This window comes from Gorilla gorilla, chromosome 4 (assembly GCF_029281585.2).
Source record: "Gorilla gorilla gorilla isolate KB3781 chromosome 4, NHGRI_mGorGor1-v2.1_pri, whole genome shotgun sequence".
In the NCBI taxonomy this organism is placed as follows: Eukaryota; Metazoa; Chordata; class Mammalia; order Primates; family Hominidae; genus Gorilla; species Gorilla gorilla.
Genome location: NC_073228.2, coordinates 181921670 through 181942554, shown reverse-complemented (window position 1 = coordinate 181942554; position 20885 = coordinate 181921670). Strand labels below are relative to the sequence as shown.

Here is a 20885-nt window from a genome sequence, read left to right as displayed (position 1 = left end):
ACCAGTTACGCAGGCCGGGCGCAGAGGCTCACACCTGTAATCCCAGCACTTTGGGAGGCCGAGGCGGGTGGATCACCTGAGGTCAGGAGTTCGAGACCAGCTTGGCCAACATGGTGAAACTCGGTCTCTACTAAAAATACAAAAATTAGCCAGGCGTGGTGGCGCGTGCCTGTGGTCCCAGCAGCTCGGGAGGCTGAGGCAGAGGAGTCGCTTGAACCTGGGAGGCGGAGGTTGCGGTGAGCCGAGATCGCGCCACTGCACTCCAGCCTGGGCAACAGAGCGAGACTCCGTCTCAAACCAAAAAAAAAAAACAAAAAAAAAAAACAGTTACGCGGTGGCTCAGGCCTATAATCCCAACGCTTTGGGAGGCCGTGGTGGGATGATCGCTCAAGCCCAGACGTGTGAAGCTGCAGTGAACTGTGATCATGCCACTCCAGCCTGGGTGACAGAGTGAGACCCCAACACACACACACACACACACACACACACACACACACACACACACACGGGAAAGAACCCACTTACATTAAAGCCCTGCATTGTGATGGCCCAGAGGCCCCTGCAGCCAGTTATTTCTTGGGGTCCCAAAGAAGCACCCCTTTTGTACCCCAGGCTGGTGTGTCTGCTGCCAGCTCATCTGGTTCATGATTCCGCAAGGCAGGTCTAGTTGCCACCACTCCCAAACCTCTGTCCTCCCGAGTTGGAAACTCTAAGGTTCAATGAGGTTGAGTAAGTTGCTCAGAAGACACAGCTTCCCCACCAGTCACGTTCTTCCCCTCCTGCTCTGGCACACCCCTCGCCCCAGCCTCTGAAAGGAAGTTTTGCAGTTGCCACTGTGGTGGCACCCACGGTGAAATACTGTCGTTCCCCAGCAGCCAGCCCCTAGCTCAGAGCTGTGTGGGTCCCATGCAGAGTGGGGGACAGTGGCCTTCTCCCAGCCCAAGGTGATCTTCAGCGCTAGCCCCTCCAGCTGGGACAAGTTTTCCAGCAGCATCCGTGGGCAAGACCTGTCCTATCCCTTGCAGCCTCAGTTTCCCCTTCTCCACATCAGCAGATCAATCAAGACAGACTCCCGGTGCCTTCCTGAGTGTCTGAGTCTCAGGCAGCAGCAGGAAAGGTTCTTCTGCTTGTAGAAAAGAAGAAAAACAAGAAACAAGCAAAAACTCTGAGGCCAACCACCTGGCCAAAGGCCTGGTTTTGCTTGTTGGAGCCAGGTCTTAGCTGCAGCCAAGCTGGCCCTGCTCTCCCAGGGGCCGGGGCAACCTGCTCCACACCAGGCCCAGATGCCCTGGGGCACAGCCAGCCCCAGCAAAGGGACCACAGCCCCAGAGGAACAGCCTCCCTGGTCGCCAAGGCCACCTGCCCGGTAGCTCAGCATATGGGACACAACTGTCCTTGCACTTGGGAGCCACAGACTATGAAGGGCTCCAGGAGGCTCTAGCAACACAGCCTTAGGTGGGCCCCTTCACCTGGCTTAGCCCCAGGGTTCTCATCTGTGCAGGGAACACTAGCACCTTCTTCAGAGGACCGGCGAGGCAGAAGGTGAGCCTGCTGGGTGGGCACCGGGAGTCCTGGAGGAAAAGGGTCCCAAGGTCATGCTCATTGGGTGAGCAGCCGGCTTGGCACCCAGTAGATGCTGAACCCAGGTCACTGCCCATGGTGGGCTCTCAGCACCTGATAGTCCAGAGACTCAGGAAAGGCCATCCGTCGTGCCCCCACTCCGGCGGCTCCTGCAATCCAGTCTCCAAGCCCGCCTGGCCTCTCTGTTGGTGGAAGCAGTGGAGTGGGAGCCCATAGTCAGCAGGGAGCGCAGCTCCGGCACACTCGCCCTCTCCCAGGGCCTCACCACCTGTCTTTTTGCAGTCCGGGAAAGGAAGGGTGGAAGGCACTTCTTATCTCACTGGCACGTCAAATCAGACCAGGTGGCCCTGTGTCTCTCCTAAGCTGTGGAGCTTGCTGGACTTGCAGTCTTTTCAGGAGAATCCCAGAAGCAGTGAGGAAACCTGAGGCCTCCCTGCCTGTCCCCTTCTCCCTCCCTCCCTCCCTCCCCGCCCCCCTCCTTCCTCCCCTGAACACACATCACTTGGTCGTGTCCTGCGGTGGGAGTTGGGGACACAGAGCTGCCTGAGATGCAGAGTACATACTGCAGGAGGTCCTTTGTGCCAGGAGGGAGAATCGAGCACGGCAGAAAGAGCGAGTGGCAGAGTGGGGGACTGAGCGCAGGGGCAGCGTTCGCCTGATGCTGAGAAGGAAGGGGTCCAGGTTGGGGGCTGGGGCAGGATGATGCCCGGGGGGTCTCTGGCTTGACTGCTTGGGTGCTCCTGGGACCTGCAGGTAAGTAACAAGGGAGGCAGGGGGCGCGTGGGAAGCCGGGAGGTGAGCTTGAGTTTGGAAGTGGTGCCTCCCAGTGGAGTCGGACATTTAGGTACAGAGCTCAGAATAAAGGGTAGACCGCCTGTCCATCTGCAAGTTGGTCACATGGCGCCCCCAGCACCGTGCCTGGTTAGGATCAGCCCTCAGGAGTGTGCACGACCAGCTTCATTCTCTCCCTCCACGAGGGCCCTATTCAGTCGGGGTCACATCCAGCCTGCCTGGCCTGCGGCTCACAGGCCCTGCATGCTCAGCAACACCCCAGTCCTGCCCAGCTCCAGGCCTGCAGGGGGCATCGCCCAGTGACCCTGGGAGGCAGGCACCCTACCCTGCCTGGGCAGCTGCCCACCCTGCCAGCATCCCTCCCCATCAGCCTCTGCCTAACCATGCCACCCAGGAGAGCCATCGGACAAATCCATTAGTTCAGCCGCCCCAACACAGGCAAATGTCCTCATCTGGCTTCAGTTACCCAGACGGAGAACTTCCTAGTCGTACCCAGTGATTCCCATCAGGAAAGCACAGTGCTGCTGCATTGCTTCGGATCTAGCAGAGTCTGGCTACTTCCCCCACTCATGGCCCCTTTCCTGCCATGCCCCCTCACTCTGCCCGGGGCCCAGGGCCTGCAGCTTCGCTGAGCCGAGCACACCCTGAGGCCTGGCAAGAACCCCGAAGCTTTGTGGGTGGCCACTGGGCCTTCTTCCTCCTACAGCCCGAGGAACATGGTGCTGCGTGTGCCGGGGGGCTCCCGTTCCCATACCTCGCTCTCATTGAAAACAGGCCCAGAGAGGAGGAAAGGCCCCCCGAGAGTGCTGACCTGCCCCCCAAACCTGGGGCTTAGTTAATAACCAGGGCCGGTCATCCGGTGTGACTGGCTCCGGAGGTTCCCAGGCACCATCAGCCCCGCACAGGGCCCTGGGGAGGAGACCAAGGCAGGTGTTTGGGCCACAGCTGGTCTGAGATGCGGGTGGGACAAGCACATGGAGATAGGAAGGTAATTGGCCGTACAGTGTGGGTGTTGCAGGCCTTGGCCGGGAGCATGGGCCTGGAGGTGCCTCATAAGCTGTAAACCCACACAGTATGAGGAGCTGTTGTCTGTTCTGAGGGTCCCAGAATCCTAGCCTCACCAGCTCAACACAGCCCCTGGCAATTCCAGCATAAACCCCAAATTCAGGGTCTGTGTCCAGGATGGGAGAAAACCAAGAGCTACGTCCCTGGCATGCACTTTTGCCCTTAAAACTCAGGGGAGCAAGAAGTAACATGTTTTTCATTTTTAAGTTTTGTTTAACAATCCTCACCTCAAGTCCCCTGTCCCTGAGGCTGGCAAGAAATTCATTCTCGCCTCACCCCTGGGCCTGCAAATCTTTTGACGTGTCGTGTAGCACTGAGGGCCCCTCTCCACCTGAAGGGATCTCTTCTCTCTCGCTGTTTCTCAGAGACTGGCCCTCCCTCCTCCCCTTCCCTTAACAAAAGTCGAGAAGCACCTCCCACAGGACACACAGACACAAACATACATACACAGACACACACACAGAAACACAGACACAAACACAGACACACACATGCACACAAACACACATACATAGAGACACACACAGACACATGCACACAGACACACACAGACACCCACACTCATTTTTCCATCCTGCCACAGATGCGATCGGGGCCAGTCTCCTGCATCTCCTTCGTGGTTGTTCTGGAAATTCTTGACGGGGTTTGAGGTTGGCTTTTGCAGGAAAGGGCAGTGCCTTGTCATAGGGTCACAACCTGTTCCACTGTCGCCTCCAGGCCCAGCCCAGAGCCTGGCATGCAGTGGGTGAGCAAGACGTATCAAACGCCATTTACACATTGCAATCTTGTACCTGCACCCAACTTCACTGAAACAGGGGCGAGAAGGGGCGTCAGGAAGGATGGCAGTGAGTGCCACAGAGGTGAGGGGAGGGAGAGGGAGGCCTCAGACCTCTGCTCCCACGGCCAGAGTCAAAGCGTCTCCTTCAGCATTGAGGTTACTCTGGTCTCAGGGTCTGATGTGGGCAGAGGGCCAGAGGTGGAGGTAGGGGGTTCTGCACCGTAAATTCAGAAGGGCTTACAGCGCGCAGATGGAGGACAGACGTGGACAGGAAGCCCAGAAGGCGGCTGAGCAGCTCCCTGGCTCTGGGGAAGGAGGAGCTGGAGGCCCCAGCGCGTGGCGGAGACTACAGGCGGATCGTGTAGTGCCTGTCATGAGTGGATTTCGGCACTGCGCGGCCGTGATGGCCTCTGTTGTGTTGGCTTTGTTGTTTTACTTTAGTGAATATGAAGCAGCGTTTGTCAGGGCTTTCCTAAGATAACCCACCCTTACTTTCCTCCTAAGTCTGAGGTTTCTCAGCTGCAAACGCATCTGCCTCAGGAGCCTCCCATGGGAATCTTTGTGATTAGGGGAGGGCTTAGGAATGACTGAGTGAGCCGATGATTGAATGACAGAATGGGTGCGTGGGGCATGAGGCATGCGGCCACCTGGGGAGGGGGGTTGGCGGAACAGGCGAGGTAGTGGCAGAAGGAAGGGGTTTCTCCCCACACATCTCACCTCCACAGCCAGCAGACCCCCTTGGGCAGGCCACTCCCAGAAAGCTGTTGCGAGCGGACGGGTGGGTGGCTGGGGCATGCCCCACGCAGCCAAGTCCACTGGCTTCCCTTCTCAATGAATGCATTCTTGTTTTCCTGTCTAGGGCCCCCTGGACGGCGCGGCAAGCCTGGGAGAAGAGGCGACCCTGGTGAGTCCCAGGTTTTCTCAGCTCCTAAGCCAAGGCTTGGAAGCCACCATGGCCCCAGGCTCTGACTGCAGGGCCTGGCCACCTGCTGCCCACCCTGAGTCATGCCTTGGCCCTGGGCAGGTGCTCCTCCCCCTTCCAAGTCCAGCTGCCGTTTCCTGAGGCCGCAGCACCCAGTACTGCCTTTCCCGGGCTTCTTGGCATTCACAATTCCAGGGCTGTCCCCTCTGCCCCCAGTCATCCCCCGAACCTCGTTGTTGGCCCCTAGTCCCCCACTCCAGAGCAGCCCCCTCTCTCTGAGGCAGAAGGTGATGACTCCGCCAGCCACACCCTCCCCCATGGGTCCTTCAGCACAACCGGGTTCTCCTGTGGGTTTCATCCCTCCCCAGACGTGGCCTGTCCTTCCTTGGCAGAGCCGCCAGGAGGAGACTCCCCCACCTCCCTTCCCTGCAGCCCACAGAGGCACCTGTATTCACCACCCTTCCTTCCTGCTGTCTCTGCTTCACCCAGAACTCCCCCTATCCAGTCCCCAGCAGATTGCCCCCTTCGCCCAGGGACTCTTCCCTAAGCCTCTCTGACATCGTCTTAGCTAAAGTCATGCTGACCTCTGATGGCCACACTGAATGCTTTGCTGTCTTTCTCTTTCTTGACCCCCACCCTTGGCCACTCCCCCATGCTGGGCAGTCCCTGCTGTCTGGGATGTGCTTCCTCCCTGCGCTTCCTCCCTCATCTGTGACCCGGGCTCCTTTGCCATTCTCACGGGACCCACCTACCCCATGAATGAATCTCCCTTGGCCATCTCCTCTCCTCTCTCCCACAGTCTCCCACTCCTGTGACGCTGGCCATGTCCTCTCCCTGCCTCCAGCCACATCCTCTCCTCCGGGTCCCCGAGGTTGGACGTTGCCCTGCCGAAGCCAGCATCTCCCCCAGCTTTCTTCCCTGGGCTTCCCCGTTGCAGGGAGGAGGCATCTAGCCACCTGCTTCCCTGTGTAGACACCTGGCTGCATCCTCGATCCCTTCCCTGCCCACGCCAAGTCCCCATGAGCCTCCTTCTCCATGTCTCGGACCCGTGTCCTCTTCTCTCTTCTCACTGCCGTGACCTCCTGCAGCTCTCATCACCCCCCACGCCATGTCCCCACCTCCAGCCTCACCATGGATGTCCAGGGCTCTCCACCTTCTGAGCCTTCACTCTTATGTCTTCCCGCACCCAGAACATCTCCTCCTCTACCTGGACTCCCACCCCAAGATCATTACCCTTTGTCCTTCAAGCCTAGCTCAAGCATCTCCTCCAAAAAAACCTCTAATGGTTTTGTCCAAGAGGTATCACTCCACACTCAGCATGGGCAGCCCCCAGGCATGTAAATGCACAGAACAGCGAACGAATGAATGCCCAGCCCCTAAGCAACTTCATGAGGTGGCCATGGTGACGAAGCCAGGCTGGCTCACCACCAAGAGGACCCCAGGCCAACTGGGCCCGAGGGGAGGCAGTGGCAGGTTTTCTCCAGGCCTCAGACTCTTCTCCCTGGAGCTGGGCGCAGGCTTTCTGCCTCCTTGTTCCACTGGGTTTGCAGCGTCGAGTTCCTTACGCAGAGACCCTCCAGATACACTCCTTAGCGCTCACCGGCAAGAAGCACCCTTCATTTCTCTCTCTGCCTTGACTTCTGGAAGCTGAAGCCTGTTTTGAGTTCAATGGCTGGAGCTTCCTTTAGCCTGGCTTCTGTGTGTAATCACCCCAGACCCTGCCAAATACACACTTTATTACTCAGCTCTTATTTTCTACCCTCGTAAAGGGTTTTATTGCCTTTTATTATAAGTTCCTGACATGCTTTTTGGAAGGAGATGAGGAACACAGAGTCATTTTTTTAGGACAAAGTATGATATTATTCAGCTTACTCCAAAATCCATTTAACTTATGACTCAAGTTTAAAACAACCTCAAAGTCAAGGAAAGATAGACTCACTGGGTCCCTGGCCCCGTGCTGGGCTCTTTCAAGTCCTTTATCTCATGCGATCCTCAGACACTGCAAGATAAGAATATGTTATTATACCCACTTGCTGATGAGGAAACTGAGGCTCCAAGGGGTACAGTACCTTGCCAGAGGCCAGCTGCTGGCCAAGGGATGGGCAGGATCCTTCCCCCTCATTGTTTTTCCAGTGTGGTGTCCTGATTGTCTGCCTATCCAAAAACAAAGTGAGCTACACAGAACAGATGTGCCTCTCTGATTGGCCTTGGCTGGGCCTTGAGTTTATTTCTAGATAGTTACACACATATGCACATCCTGGCTTTCATGCCTTCCCTTGTATAAGGAGGCCGGAGGCCTTTTTCCTGTGTCTCTTGGGAGAAAGCCTTTTTTTTTTTTTTTTTTTTTTTTTGAGACAGTCGCTCTGTCACTCAGGCTGGAGTGCAGTGGCACAATCTCAGCTCACAGCAGCCTCTGCTTCCCAGATTCAAGCGATTCTCATGTCTCAGCCACCTCAGTAGCTGGATTACAGGCACGCGTCACCACGCCCAGCTAATTTTTGTATTTTTAGTAGAGACGGGGATTTCACCACGTTGGCCACGCTGGTCTTGAACACCTGGCCTCAAGTGATCCGCCCGCCTCGGCCTCCCAAAGCGCTGGGATTGTAGGCGTGAGCCACCGCACCCACAGAGAAAGGCTCTTTTTTGCCAGGTAGGGCAGTGCCTGGCTGGGATTCCTCCCTGAGGCTGCTGCAGGCCTGCAGATAGGGTGATCCTGCCTGCCTTCCGTGCAGGAGCCTCCCTAGTTCCCAGCAGGAGCTCCACAGTCCTGCAGTGTTGCTATGTCTCTATCTGAAATGGGATGGATTTCCCACCTTCCCCTGGCTGGCTTCTTAGCTGGAGAATCCCAGAACTGTGCCTGCACTCTGGAGTCATCTTTCTTTCTAAGGGCTTTGGGCAGGATCCTCTCTCCTCCCAGACCCTCCTATCCCCAAGAGTGTCCGTCACTCTCCCCTGCTCTTGCAGCCCTAGACACCTCCCTCCATCTCAGCGCTTCCCACACCTGAGGTGTTGGCCTGGTCTGCAGAGTTGTCCTGCTTCTCCACCAAAGCATGGGCTCCTCAGGGCAGGGGCTGGGCTAGGCCCCCACTCAGGAGATGGTCCATAAATGCTTACTGATGGGAAGGAGGAGAGAAGGGAGAGAGAAAGAGGCACTTGTGGGCAAATGAAGATCACAGTTAGAAGACTGCTTGGCCAGTGCCTACACAAACCTGCAGAGACAAACAGAGGCACTTAACCAGGTCTCCGCAGCTGCTAGCCTTCGGGCAACAGTGTCTGTGCTAGAGTCTTTTATCCGCCCTGATCCCAAGAAACTCCTTCTAAAAATCCAGTGGAAGAAGCACTTCTGGAATGGCGGAGTGAGGACTTCTAAAGATCTTCTCCATAAAGGACCAAAAACAAGGGGGAAGACGGACCTTTTCAGAACTCTGGAAATGAACAGAAGTTTTGCCACAGCCCAAGAAATGTTTATTCAGGAAATATCTGAATTTTGCTATTAACAAGAACAGTAAGATTTGTAGCATTTTAATTTTCTCCTCTCTCAAGCTCATTGTAGCCTTAAAAACCAGCTTCAAATACCACGCATGGCACACACATGTAATCCCAGCACTTTGGGAGGCCGAGGCAGGTAGATTGCTTGAGGCCAGGAGTTTGAGACCAGCCTGGCCAACATGATGAAACCCCATCTCTACTAAAAATACAAAAATTAGCCAGGCATGGTGGTGCATACCTGTAGTCCCAGCTACTCAGAGGTTGAGGCACAAGAATCGCTTGAACCCAGGAGGCAGAGGCTGCAGTGAGCTGAGACTGCACCACTGCACTCCAGCCTGGGCAACAGAGCTAGACTCTGTCAGGAAAAAACAAACAAACAAACAAACAGCAGTGTCACAACCACAGTACTTGTTGGTGAAAACTAGCAGCCACTTGGAGGAAGCAGAACAGGTTTGAAGCTTGCAAATGCTCATCCCCAGAGAACTGTCACTATTTGACTTGTCTGGCAGCTCCATGGAAAAGCACGATACCCAAGGCTTGTCTTTAAGTGACCTATGCACAGCTTGCTTAGAACGAAAAGCCCTGTCCCCAGGATGCTTAACAAAAATAATCAGCAGCAATTGTTGAACATTGAAGCTGCTTGAGGTGATAACACCAGTGGATGACTTGAAAACTTACAATAAAAATATAGGGAATGAGATGTTCAAAGGAGCTTTGAAAAGCTCCAGCTTATTCTAGGGTATTTGGAAGGCACATCAGCTATGTACATGTCCATTAAAAACCTGTCTTAGAGCCCCAGTCTCTCACCTCTGGCTGACCTTGAGATTGTTCAAGCAGGAAATGAAGACAAAGGCAGAGTTGTAATGTGGTGGAGCATTGAAGCTGTGCTCCAGCACACAGAGGTGCAGCATTGAAGCTGTGCTCCAGTACACACAGAGGTGGATTGAAGCCGTGCTCCGGCACACAAAGAGGTGGATTGAAGCCGTGCTCCGGCACACACAGAGGTGCAGCATTGAAGCCGTGCTCCGGCACACACAGAGGTGGATTGAAGCCGTGCTCCGGCGCACACAGAGGTGGATTGAAGCCGTGCTCCGGCGCACACAGAGGTGGATTGAAGCCGTGCTCCGGCGCACACAGAGGTGGATTGAAGCCGTGCTCCGGCACACACAGAGGTGCAGCATTGAAGCCGTGCTCCGGCACACACAGAGGTGGATTGAAGCCGTGCTCCGGCACACACAGAGGTGGATTGAAACCGTGCTCCGGCACACACAGAGGTGGATTGAAGCCGTGCCCCGGCACACACACAGGTGGATTGAAGCCGTGCCCCGGCGCACACAGAGGTGGATTGAAGCCGTGCTCCGGCACACACAGAGGTGCAGCATTGAAGCTGTGCTCCGGCACACACAGAGGTGGATTGAAGCCGTGCCCCGGCGCACACAGAGGTGGATTGAAGCCGTGCTCCGGCACACACAGAGGTGCAGCATTGAAGCCGTGCTCCGGCGCACACAGAGGTGGATTGAAGCCGTGCTCCGGCGCACACAGAGGTGGATTGAAGCCGTGCCCCGGCGCACACAGAGGTGGATTGAAGCCGTGCTCCGGCACACACAGAGGTGGATTGAAGCCGTGCTCCAGCACACAGAGGTGCAGCATTGAAGCCGTGCTCCGGCGCACACAGAGGTGGATTGAAGCCGTGCTCCGGCGCACACAGAGGTGCAGCATTGAAGCCGTGCTCCGGCGCACACAGAGGTGCAGCATTGAAGCCGTGCTCCGGCGCACACAGAGGTGCAGCATTGAAGCCGTGCTCCGGCACACACAGACGTGGAGCATTGAAGCCGTGCTTCGGCACACACAGAGGTGGATTGAAGCCGTGCTCCGGCACACACAGAGGTGCAGCATTGAAGCCGTGCTCCGGCACACACAGAGGTGGATTGAAGCCGTGCTCCGGCACACACAGAGGTGGATTGAAGCTGTGCTCCGGCACACACAGAGGTGCAGCATTGAAGCCGTGCTCCGGCGCACACAGAGGTGCAGCATTGAAGCCGTGCTCCGGCGCACACAGAGGTGCAGCATTGAAACCGTGCTCCGGCGCACACAGAGGTGGACTGAAGCCGTGCTCCGGCGCACACAGAGGTGGACTGAAGCCGTGCTCCGGCGCACACAGAGGTGCAGCATTGAAGCCGTGCTCCGGCGCACACAGAGGTGCAGCATTGAAGCCGTGCTCCGGCGCACACAGAGGTGGACTGAAGCCGTGCTCCGGCGCACACAGAGGTGGATTGAAGCCGTGCTCCGGCGCACACAGAGGTGCAGCGTTGAAGCCGTGCTCCGGCGCACACAGAGGTGCAGCGTTGAAGCCGCGCTCCGGCGCACACAGCCCGCCAGCAGAGAGTGGGAGACGTTGGATCAAGGCATTCAAGGAAATCTCTGTCTAACCTGACCACTAAGCTAAACAAGCAGAGAAGTCAGTAGCTGCACATGACAAAAAAGACACACTTTAAAGAAGTAGTCCAGGAAAGGCCCTCAACGGAGAGCAACAACAATAAACAGCAACAACAAATAATCCTGGAAAGGAGAAGAGGGATCTGATTTCCAGAGTAGCCACATTAGATTAGTTTAGATGTCCAATTTTTAACAAAAAATTAGAAGACAGGAAAGTAGGGCAGTAAAAAAGGAAAAAGTACAGTCCATAGAAACTATCCCTGAGGAAACGCAGATGTACTCGCTAGACAGAGATGTAGTATTGGTTATTATAAATATGTTCAAAAAACTAAAGGAAACCATGTCTGAAGAAGTAAAGGAAAGCATGAGAATCATGTCCCTCTAAATGGAGAATATCAATAAACAGATCAAAAGTAGTTTTTAAAGAACCAAATAAAAATTCTGGAGGTGCAAAGTACCATAACTGAAATGAAAAATTCAGTAGAGGGCTTCAACAGTAGATTTGGGCCAACAGAAGAAAGAATCAGCAAACTTGCACATAGGTCAATTGATATCATCCAGCCTAAGGAACAGAAGGAGAAAAGAATGAAGGAAAATGAACAGAGCCTCAAAGACACTATCAAGTGTCCCAACATACACATAATCATAGTCCCAGAAGGAGAGAAGAGAGAGAAAGAAACAAAGGAATATTTGAAAAAAATGGCCAAATCTTCTTAATTTTGAAGAAAACCGTTAATCTACACATCTAAGAAGCTCAACAAACTCCAAGGATGATAAACTCAAAGAGATACGTACCTAAGCACATCATAGTTGCATTGCTAAAAGCAAAAAAAAATGAATCTTGGCCAGGCATGGTGGCTCACGCATGTAATCCCAGCACTTTGGGAGGCCAAGGCAGGAGGATCACATGAGGTCAGGAATTCAAGACCAGCCTGGCCAACATGGTGAAATCCCATCTCTACTAAAAAAAAAAAAAAAAAAAAAAAAAAAAAAATACAAAAGCTAGCCAGGCGTGCCTGTAGTCCCAGCTACTCAAGAGGCTGAGGCACAAGAATTGCTTGAATCTCTCGGACCTGGGAGGCGGAGATTACAGTGAGCCTGGACAACACAGTGAGACTCTGTCTCAAAAAAAAAAAAAAAAAAAGAATCTTGAAAGCATCATGAGAGAAATAGCATATCACAGAAAACGGATGCTCAATAATATTAACAGCTGGTTTCTCATCAGAAACCATGAAAGCCAAACGGCAGTAGGATGGCATATTCAATAAATGACAAAAGGAAAAAAACTATCAACAAAGAAATCTATACCTGGCAAAACTATCTTTGAAAATTGAGGCCGGGTGCAGTGGCTCATGCCTGTAATCCCAGCATTTTGGGAGGCCAAGGCGGGTGGCTCACAGGTCAGGAGTTCAAGAGCAGCCTGGCCAAGATGGTCTCTACTAAAAAAAAAAAAAATACAAAAAATTAGCCGGGCATGGTGGCATGCACACGCCTGTAATCCCAGCTACTCGGGAGGCTGAGGCAGGAGAATCGCTTGAACCCAGGAGGCAGAGGTTGCAGTGAGCCGAGATCGTGCCACTGCACTCCAGCCTGGGTGACAGAGCCAGTCTCAGTCTCAAATAAATAAGTAAATAAATAAATATGAAATAAAAATTAAAAAAATAAAAGAAACTAGAAAAATAAGAGCAAACTTAACCCAAAGCAAGCAAAAGAAAAAAAATCATAAAATCAGGGTAGAAAGAAATGAAATGGAAAATAGAAAAACAGTAGAGAAAATCAACAAAACCAAAAGTTGATTCTTTGAGGAGATCAACAAAACTGACAAACCTTTAACTAGACTGACCAAGAAAAACACTGGAGTCTCAAATTACCAAAATCAGGGCTGAAAGGAAGGTACATCACTAGCAACCTTAAAAAAATGAAAAGGATTAAAAGGAAACACTAGCAACAATTTTATGCCTACAAATTAGATAACATAGGTGAAATGGACACATTCCTAGAAAGACACAACTGCCAAAACTGATACAAGAAGTCAAAAATCTGAATAGACCTGTAACAAAGAGAAAGATTCAATCAGTGATCAAAAAACTTCTTACAAAGAAAAGCCCAGAATCAGATGGCTTCACTGATGAATTCTAACAAACACTTAAAGAAGAATTAATAACAATCTTTCACAAACCCTTTAAAAAATAGAAATGGAGAGAACACTTCTCAACTCATTCTGAAGCAAGATTATCTCTGATACCAAAACTAGACAAAGACATCACAAAAAAAGAAACTATAGACCAATGTCTTTTATGAACACAGACATAAAAGTCCTCAACAATACAAGCAAAGGAATCCAGCAAAAGGATTATAAACCAAGTGGGATTTAACCCAAAAATGCAATGTTGGTTTAACATCCAAAATCAATCAATACAGTACATCATATTATTGAATAAGCGATAAAACCACATGATCGTCTCAGTAAATGCAGATAAAGCATTTGATGAAATCCACAAGTTTTCTTTATTTTAAAAAACTGACTCAGGCTAGGCACAGTGGCTCACTTTATAATCCCAGCACTTTGGGAGGCCAAGGCGGGCAAATCACTTGAGGTCAAGAGTTCGAGACTAGCCTGGCCAACATGGTGAAACCCCGTCTCTACTAAAAATACAAAAATTAGCTGGGTGTGATGGTGCATGCCTGTAGTCACAGCTACTTGGGAGGCCAAGGCAGGAGAATCGCATGAACCTGGGAGGCAAAGGTTGCAGTGAGCTGAGATCGCGCCATTGCGCTCCAGCCTGGGTAACAGAGCAAGACTCCATCATTAAATAAATAAATAAAAATCCACTCAACAAATCAAGGATTTTAAAAAAACTTCCTCAACTTGATAAAGGACATCTATGAAAAACCCACAGCTAACTAATAGCATATTTAATGGTGAAAGACTGAATGGTTTACCCCTAATGTCGGGAAGATGACAGGGATGTTCACTCCTGCTACTTCTGTTTAACATTGTGTTGAAGGCTTTAGCCAGGGCAATTAAGCAAAAAGGAGACACTAAAGACATTAATATGGGAAAAGAAGTAAAACTCTCTCTATTTGCAGATGGCATGATCTCATGTATAGAACATTGTAAAGAATCCACATCTGGCACATGTGCCCCTGAACTTAAAAGTTGAAGAAAAAATAAATTTTTGCCAACCTTGAGTGAAAAAAGATATTCTTTCATATTTTTTCTGAATTTTTTCTTTTTACATTTGAATCCTAAATCTATATGGAATTGATTTTTTGTATTTCGTTTGAGATACATATATAATTTCATTTTTCCCCAATTTAATTTTGGTGAAGACCAGTCTATCAATTTTTTTCTTTTGTAATTTGTGCTTTTGGTGTCATATCTAAGAAACAATTACCTAACTCAAGGCCATGAAGATTTGTTCCTGTGTTTTATTGTAAGGATTTTAGAGACAAATCAATAGCCTAACTTCCCATCTTAACAACTAGAAAATGAGGCCGGGCGTGGTGGCTCACACCTGTAATCCTAGCACTTTGGGAGGCCAATGCAGGTGAATCACTTGAGGTCAGGAGTTCGAGACTAGCCTGGCCCATTCTGCTCCTTTAGGGAAAAGTCCCTGAAGGTTGTTGTCTTTATTCTGGGGATGGGTTCATGCTTCTGAGAGCTGGGAGCCAGGGTGCAGCATCTTACCTGAGCTGGCTGAATGGGAGAGGAAGAGAGGCTTAATCAGGACCAGGGAGAGCAAGTCACAGGCAGAGGGGAAGTTGGGAGTCCAGGGGCAACAGAGAGGAGCAGGTGTGGGGCTGTGAGCAGGAACAGTGACCCTGGCAGCCTCAGGCCACTGAAGCCAGCCCTCACCTCCTGGTGTGTGGGCCTGGCCCCTGCCAGGCTATGGGAAATACTCCTCCCCATTTGCATTTCAGGAAGGCTGGACACACCCTTTGGGAAACACTGGAGACATGATTGTTCCCAGAGAGGCTAAGAGCTTAAGGTGGGCATCAGGGACTCTCAAGATCACCACGCACCTCTGCTTACCTGGTAACACAGCAAGCAGCTTGCCCACCTGCTCCTAACCCCGAGGTGTGAATGGGCAAGGTTCCCAGTTTGAGGAACTCTCTTGGGCCACATCCATTCAGCCTAAGAGGCCCCAGAATCATCAAACCCTCTACTTCATCAGACGCTTTCACTTATTTCCCAGGTCGTCTGGCTCTTACTGAATTGCTCCCACATTCCTGACAGCAAAGTCAGTGGAACCATCCTATGCTTGGAATACATGTTTGAAGGCCGTGCGCAGAAGGGCTGGGCCTCGGGACACCACCATGTGGTCACCTGGAAGCCCTGCAGCCAGCTCGCTTTCTAAGCAGGAACCCCTGGCTGGCCTGGACCAACCCCTCTGTCGCATCCATCACTGTTGGATGCCCAGCTTGCTGCAGGCCGTACAGTCCATCTCCAGAGGCTGTGGCAGCCACAGTACAAACCTAGTACAAGAAGTCAAGTGCAAAGGGCTCCGAAGATGTGACAGCCTCCAGGCACTCTTGCCCTCTTCAGCCCTCATCCATTCAGCACATGCTGACTAAGTGCTTGTGCCTGCCCAGCTCCGATCTGGGCAGCAAGGAGACAGCATGAACTGGGCAGATGTGGTCCCAGGGATGTGGTCCCTCTTAGGGAAGTGCCTTGCCGGGGGCTGACAGAAACAGTCCCCGACCCACAAGTAAATAACCACTACCGATTGCAACAGTGCATGGAAGGAGATAACCAGGGAAAGATGATAGAAACCAATGGGGGAAGGGTGAGGAGACATCTTTGTCTTTGACATCTCTGTTTTTTGTTTGTTTTTTTGAGACGGAGTCTTACTCTGTTGCCCAGGCTGGAGTGCAGTGGCCTGATCTCGGCTCACTGCAACATCTGCCTCCCAGGTTCAAGCGATTCTTCTGCCTCAGTCTCCTGAGTAGCTGGGATTACAGATGCCCACCACCACACCCAGCTAATATTTGTTTTAGTATAGATGGGTTTTTGCCATGTTGGCCAAGCTGGTCTCTAACTCCTGACCTCAGGTGATCCACCCGCCTTGGCCTCCCAAAGTGCTGGGATTACAGGCATGAGCCACCATGCCCAGCCTTGTCTTTGACATCTTTGGATGTCACAGTTGTGGAAGGTTTGTCCAAGGCAGTGGCAGTGGAGCCATGCCATGCCGGTTGCAGGAACACAGCCAATGTGAATGTCCAAGGCTGAAGGGAGCTGGCAGCTTGGGGAACTGAGAGGGAAGGGTGGAGCAGAGCACCGTGCCCAAGGGCATTGGAGACTGGCAAGGACTGGGCCATGCAGGAAGGCTGGGCCAGGAGTTGGGATTTCATTCCGTGTGCCGTGGGAAGCCCTGGAAAGGGGTTGGGCATTTGGTAAACACCCCTCTGGCTGGTGGAGTTGGGTGCCCAGGAGAAGGAGTCGGATTAGGAGGCTGTGACGCTGGTGCTGGCATGAAGCAATGGTAGCCTGGTGACATGGTGCCAGTAGGGCCCAAGAGAAGTGGTGGGCAGTGTGTTTTAAAGTCTTGTAGATGAGCTTGAGGTGGACTGTCCCACGAGCAACGAGATCAGTCTCCGGAATGCTGCCATTCCCACTCTGCCACCCCTCTGGAGACCATGGATGGTGCCATGGGTTTAGGGTCCTACGGAACTGCCTCTGGCTGGACTACCGCCTCACCAGCCGGGTGATTCAGACACACCACACACCCTCCCGGGGACCTCTGGGGAAACTCAGTACACATTAGAACTCTTTCTGTGGTAGGAAAAAAAAAAACGGCGTGGCCGAGAAAGGGGGCCTGGGTCCTCCCATGGACGAAAGTGCCTTCCCAGCAGCCCCTGCGTGGGATCTGCAGGGGTCGTGAAGTGCGTATCTCATCTCTCTCTGCCCCAGGTCAGAAGAGGACATGACCCTGGGCATGGTAGCCTTTCTGGGCCTCAGTTTCCTCATCTGTAAAATGCCCCTAGTGAGGTTGCAGCAGGGGTTACGTGAAATGCTCTGGGGAATGCATTCAGTGCAGCTGCCGGTGCACGAGGAGCTCTCAGTGAGGGAGCGATGTTTACTCTTACAGCCCCTCCTTCGTCTCATCTGGGCTGCACTTCACGCCAGTCCCCAGGGCTCTGCTCTCAGGACCTCAGGCTCTCAGAATAATAATCCCAGCCTGAGCTTCCCTGGAGGCAGCTTGGACATGAGTGTGAGGAAAGGCAGCAAAAGCTGGGAGGAGCAAAGACACAGAGCTTTCTCCAGCCACTGTCAAGTTCAAGTGTGTTGACGCTTTTGACTCAGTGAGCTATACACAAATATCCAATGGTATGAAAGAGCCCAGGGTGAGAGGTCAGTCTCCCTGCTGCTCCTGCCCTCTGGCCATTCGGCCCCCATACTCAGAAGCAACCCTGATGACCACTTCCTTGCACCCACACCTAGAGATGTCCTGTTTATACAAACAAAAGTCTACAGATCATTTTTACTACATGCCATTCTATATCCTTTTAAAATGCAGCAATACACCGTGGAGGTAGTTCCATATCAGAACTTATAGAACATTACCTTTTTCATGGCTGCATAGTATTCCATTTGCAGCTGCACCATCCTCTATTTAATCAGTTCCATCTGTGCCATTTCTAATACTTTTACTATCTCAACACTTCTGTGATGAGGACTGTTTTTATACCACATCCTTTTACGTATGTGTTAACATAGCTGCAGAATACATTTCTAAGAGGATAATTGCTGTGGCAATTGGCACATACATTTTAAATCTTAGTATTGCCAGATCACTCTCTAGAGAGAAGGTTCCAATTTATCCTCTCACCAGTGTGTGAGGTGACTGTCCTCATTGCCCTTCACACAGTAGGTCATGAGATTTTTTTCATTTTTTTAATCTGATATGATTGTAATTTTAACCTTCATTTCTTTTATTATGAATGAAGATTAGCACTTGTAGCTACAAAAGTTAATCCTCGTTCATAATCCAGATATTTCAGGGCTATTTGTATTTTCTGTTCTGTGATCTCTTCATTCATATCTTTGGATATCTTGTTTCTACTAGGTTGCTGATGTTTTGAGAGAGTTCTTGTAGGAATATTTGTATGTCAAGATATCTAGCCTTTGTGACATGAGTTAGATATATGTTTGGTAGGTTGGCTTTGTTTTTGAGCCAGAGTATCACTCTGTCACCGAGGCCTGGGTGCAGTGGTGTGATCTCGGCCCACTGCAACCTCTGCCTCCCAGGTTCAAGCAATTGTCCTGCCTCAGCCTCCCAAGTAACTGGGATCACAAGCACACACCAGCACACCCGGCTAATTGGCTTTTTAGTTTTTTGTTTTTTGTTTTGTTTTGTTTTGTTTTGTTTTGTTGTATTTTTAATAAAGATAGGGTTTCACCATGTTGGCCATGCTGATCTCAAACTCCTGACCTCAAGTGATCCGCCTGCCTCGGCCTCCCAAAGTGCTGGGATTATAGGCGTGAGCCACCGCACACGGCCTAGGTTGGCCTTTGACTTTGCTTCCAAGACTTTTTGCCTTGCAGACATTTTTTGGGTTTATGTGGTTGGATCAGACCTCTCTTTTATGGCTTCTGGATTATGAACCATAGGTGGAAAAGCCTGCCCTCTCCCAGGCTAGAAAGGAATGTTCCCACATTTTCTTCTAGGATTTTTATGGTTTTCTTAACATGTAAAATCATTGATCCTTTTGGAATTCATCCTGGTTGATGCTGAGGCAGGGATCCAATTTCACTTTTTTGTGATAACTAGTGGTTATAACACATCTCCCCTTACCGTTTCCAGAGGCTCAGGTGTGGGGCACTGGGGAGGGAGCTCGGTAGTGATTTGGGGAGGGAGCTCGGTAGTGATTTGGGGAGGGAGCTCGGTAGTGATTTGGGGAGGGAGCTCGGTAGTGATTTGGGGAGGGAGCTCGGTAGTGATTTGGGGAGGGAGCTCGGTAGTGATTTGGGAGGGAGCTCGGTAGTGATTTGGGGAGGGAGCTCGGTAGTGATTTGGGGAGGGAGCTCGGTAGTGATTTGGGGAGGCAGATCACCATGTGGAAGGCACCACTGGGTTTGGGCCATTGTCTTAGGAACAAGACAGTGAGGAGGGAAGTGTCAGGATCAGATCTGCATTTTGAGAACTATGACCCTGGCCCCAGAATGGGAGACTGGGGTGGTGATGGGGTGTCATTCTAGAAGCCATCTCTGATCCCAGGTGCACCCACCTCATTGCTAGTTGGTTCCAGCCCCTGGGTCACCAGCCCTCTCTCCCACAGTACTTCTGGGTGAATTCCTATGAATCTTGATAGCCACGTAAAAGCCCCTTACACAGCCTGGCCTCTGGACTCCGTGGCCTCCTCTCCTCTGATAGGCTTGGCCTCCTCTGACCACAGCCTCTCCCTCCAGAGGTCTTGCCCGATATAAATGCAGCATCCACAAATTCTCAGTTCACAAATTCCAGCCCATTTCCTCTCCCTGACGCCCACAACCCTTCCATCTCCAGCCTTCAGATCCATGGATCCCAGCCCCTTGCCCCTCACCCCTCCAGCTGGAATCCTGCCAGCTGCCCCATGCCAGACCTCCCTGCTCCTTCCTCCTCCCTCGTTCTCACTCAGCAAAAGCCCCGCCCCAGACTGAACCCAGTCCCCTCCACATGCTCCACTCCAGTGCGTGCAGATTACCCAGCTGGAGAGAAACGCCCCCAGCCCCCGTGGCCCTTTCCGCCGCGTGGCTGAGGCCACATTGTCCAACCCACTCAGCCTCTCCGCTCAGTCCCCGAACACCACCTGCAGCATCATCACCTGAGGCTGACGGCCTCGCTTCCTGCTTCACTGAGAGAGTTGGCACGATCAGAAGAGAACTTGCCCAAACTCCCACCTCCATGGCACATGCCTAGCAGCACCAGGCACTCTTCCTCCTGCCATCTCCACAGATGGACTGTCCAGGCCCCCATCTGTGCCAGCGCCAAGAGCCAGCCCTTCTCACCTCCTCAAGAACATGGCTCTAGGAATCTCCCCTCCTCCCCCACACCGAATCCTCTCTCTCTGCTGAACCACTCTCATCCTACAAACATGTGGCCATGTCTCTCATCCTAAAGAAATACCCATCTCCAGGCCCCACTCCCACAAAGCAACTGTTCATTTCCTCCTCTTTGCAGCAGAGCTCCTCAAAAGCACCCACTGTCCGCATCCCTCAACCCCCTTCTCTCTGAAATCCTCTCCCATCAGACCCCCCTCCTGTCACTCCCTGGACATGCGTCTGCATTGCTACATCCAGTTCCTGGTCTTCTTACTTGACCCATCAGCAGGGCAGTTACTTCGTCCTGTGCACAGGCGATTGCTCCCTCCTGAGACACTTTCTCTACTTTGCTTCCAGGACTTCTTGATCTTCTCTTTAACTTCCAGCAGTGCCACGTGTGCCAAGCTTCTCACCCCTTCAGCCAAGCCTGCCCCACTGCTATCTCCCCACCTCTGTTGACGGCAGCCCCATCCTTTCAGTTGCTGAAGCCAAAACTAGGGAGATCCTCTTGGCTGTGCTGTCAGAATCAATCCAGAACCCAACCACGTCCACCACTTCCACTGCCACCACCAGCTGTGAGCCACTGTCCTCCCTCCCCCGAGGCATGCAGTAGCCTCCGGGTTCTACCCCTGCCACCCCACACAGGGGGATCTTTAAAATATAAGCCAGGTCTCACCGTCTCTCTGCTCAAGGCCCTACCCAATTGCCCCACCTCATTGCCGCTCTAAAGCCACCTCCCACTGTTGGAGCCACACCTCACTGCTGTGAGGGAGAGAGCAGAGGAAGGGCAGGAATAG

The 20885-nt window shown here is 52.1% G+C and overlaps 1 protein-coding gene across 1 annotated transcript in view; it reads left to right on the top strand.

The window, feature by feature from the left end:
- COL23A1 (collagen type XXIII alpha 1 chain) overlaps positions 1-20885 on the top strand; it is a 350887-nt gene that overhangs the window by 273877 nt on the left and 56125 nt on the right. The window contains exon 3 of the mRNA XM_055386477.2: positions 5076-5120. Coding sequence (XP_055242452.2) covers positions 5076-5120 — 45 coding nt within the window. The remainder of the gene's footprint in view (positions 1-5075; positions 5121-20885) is intronic.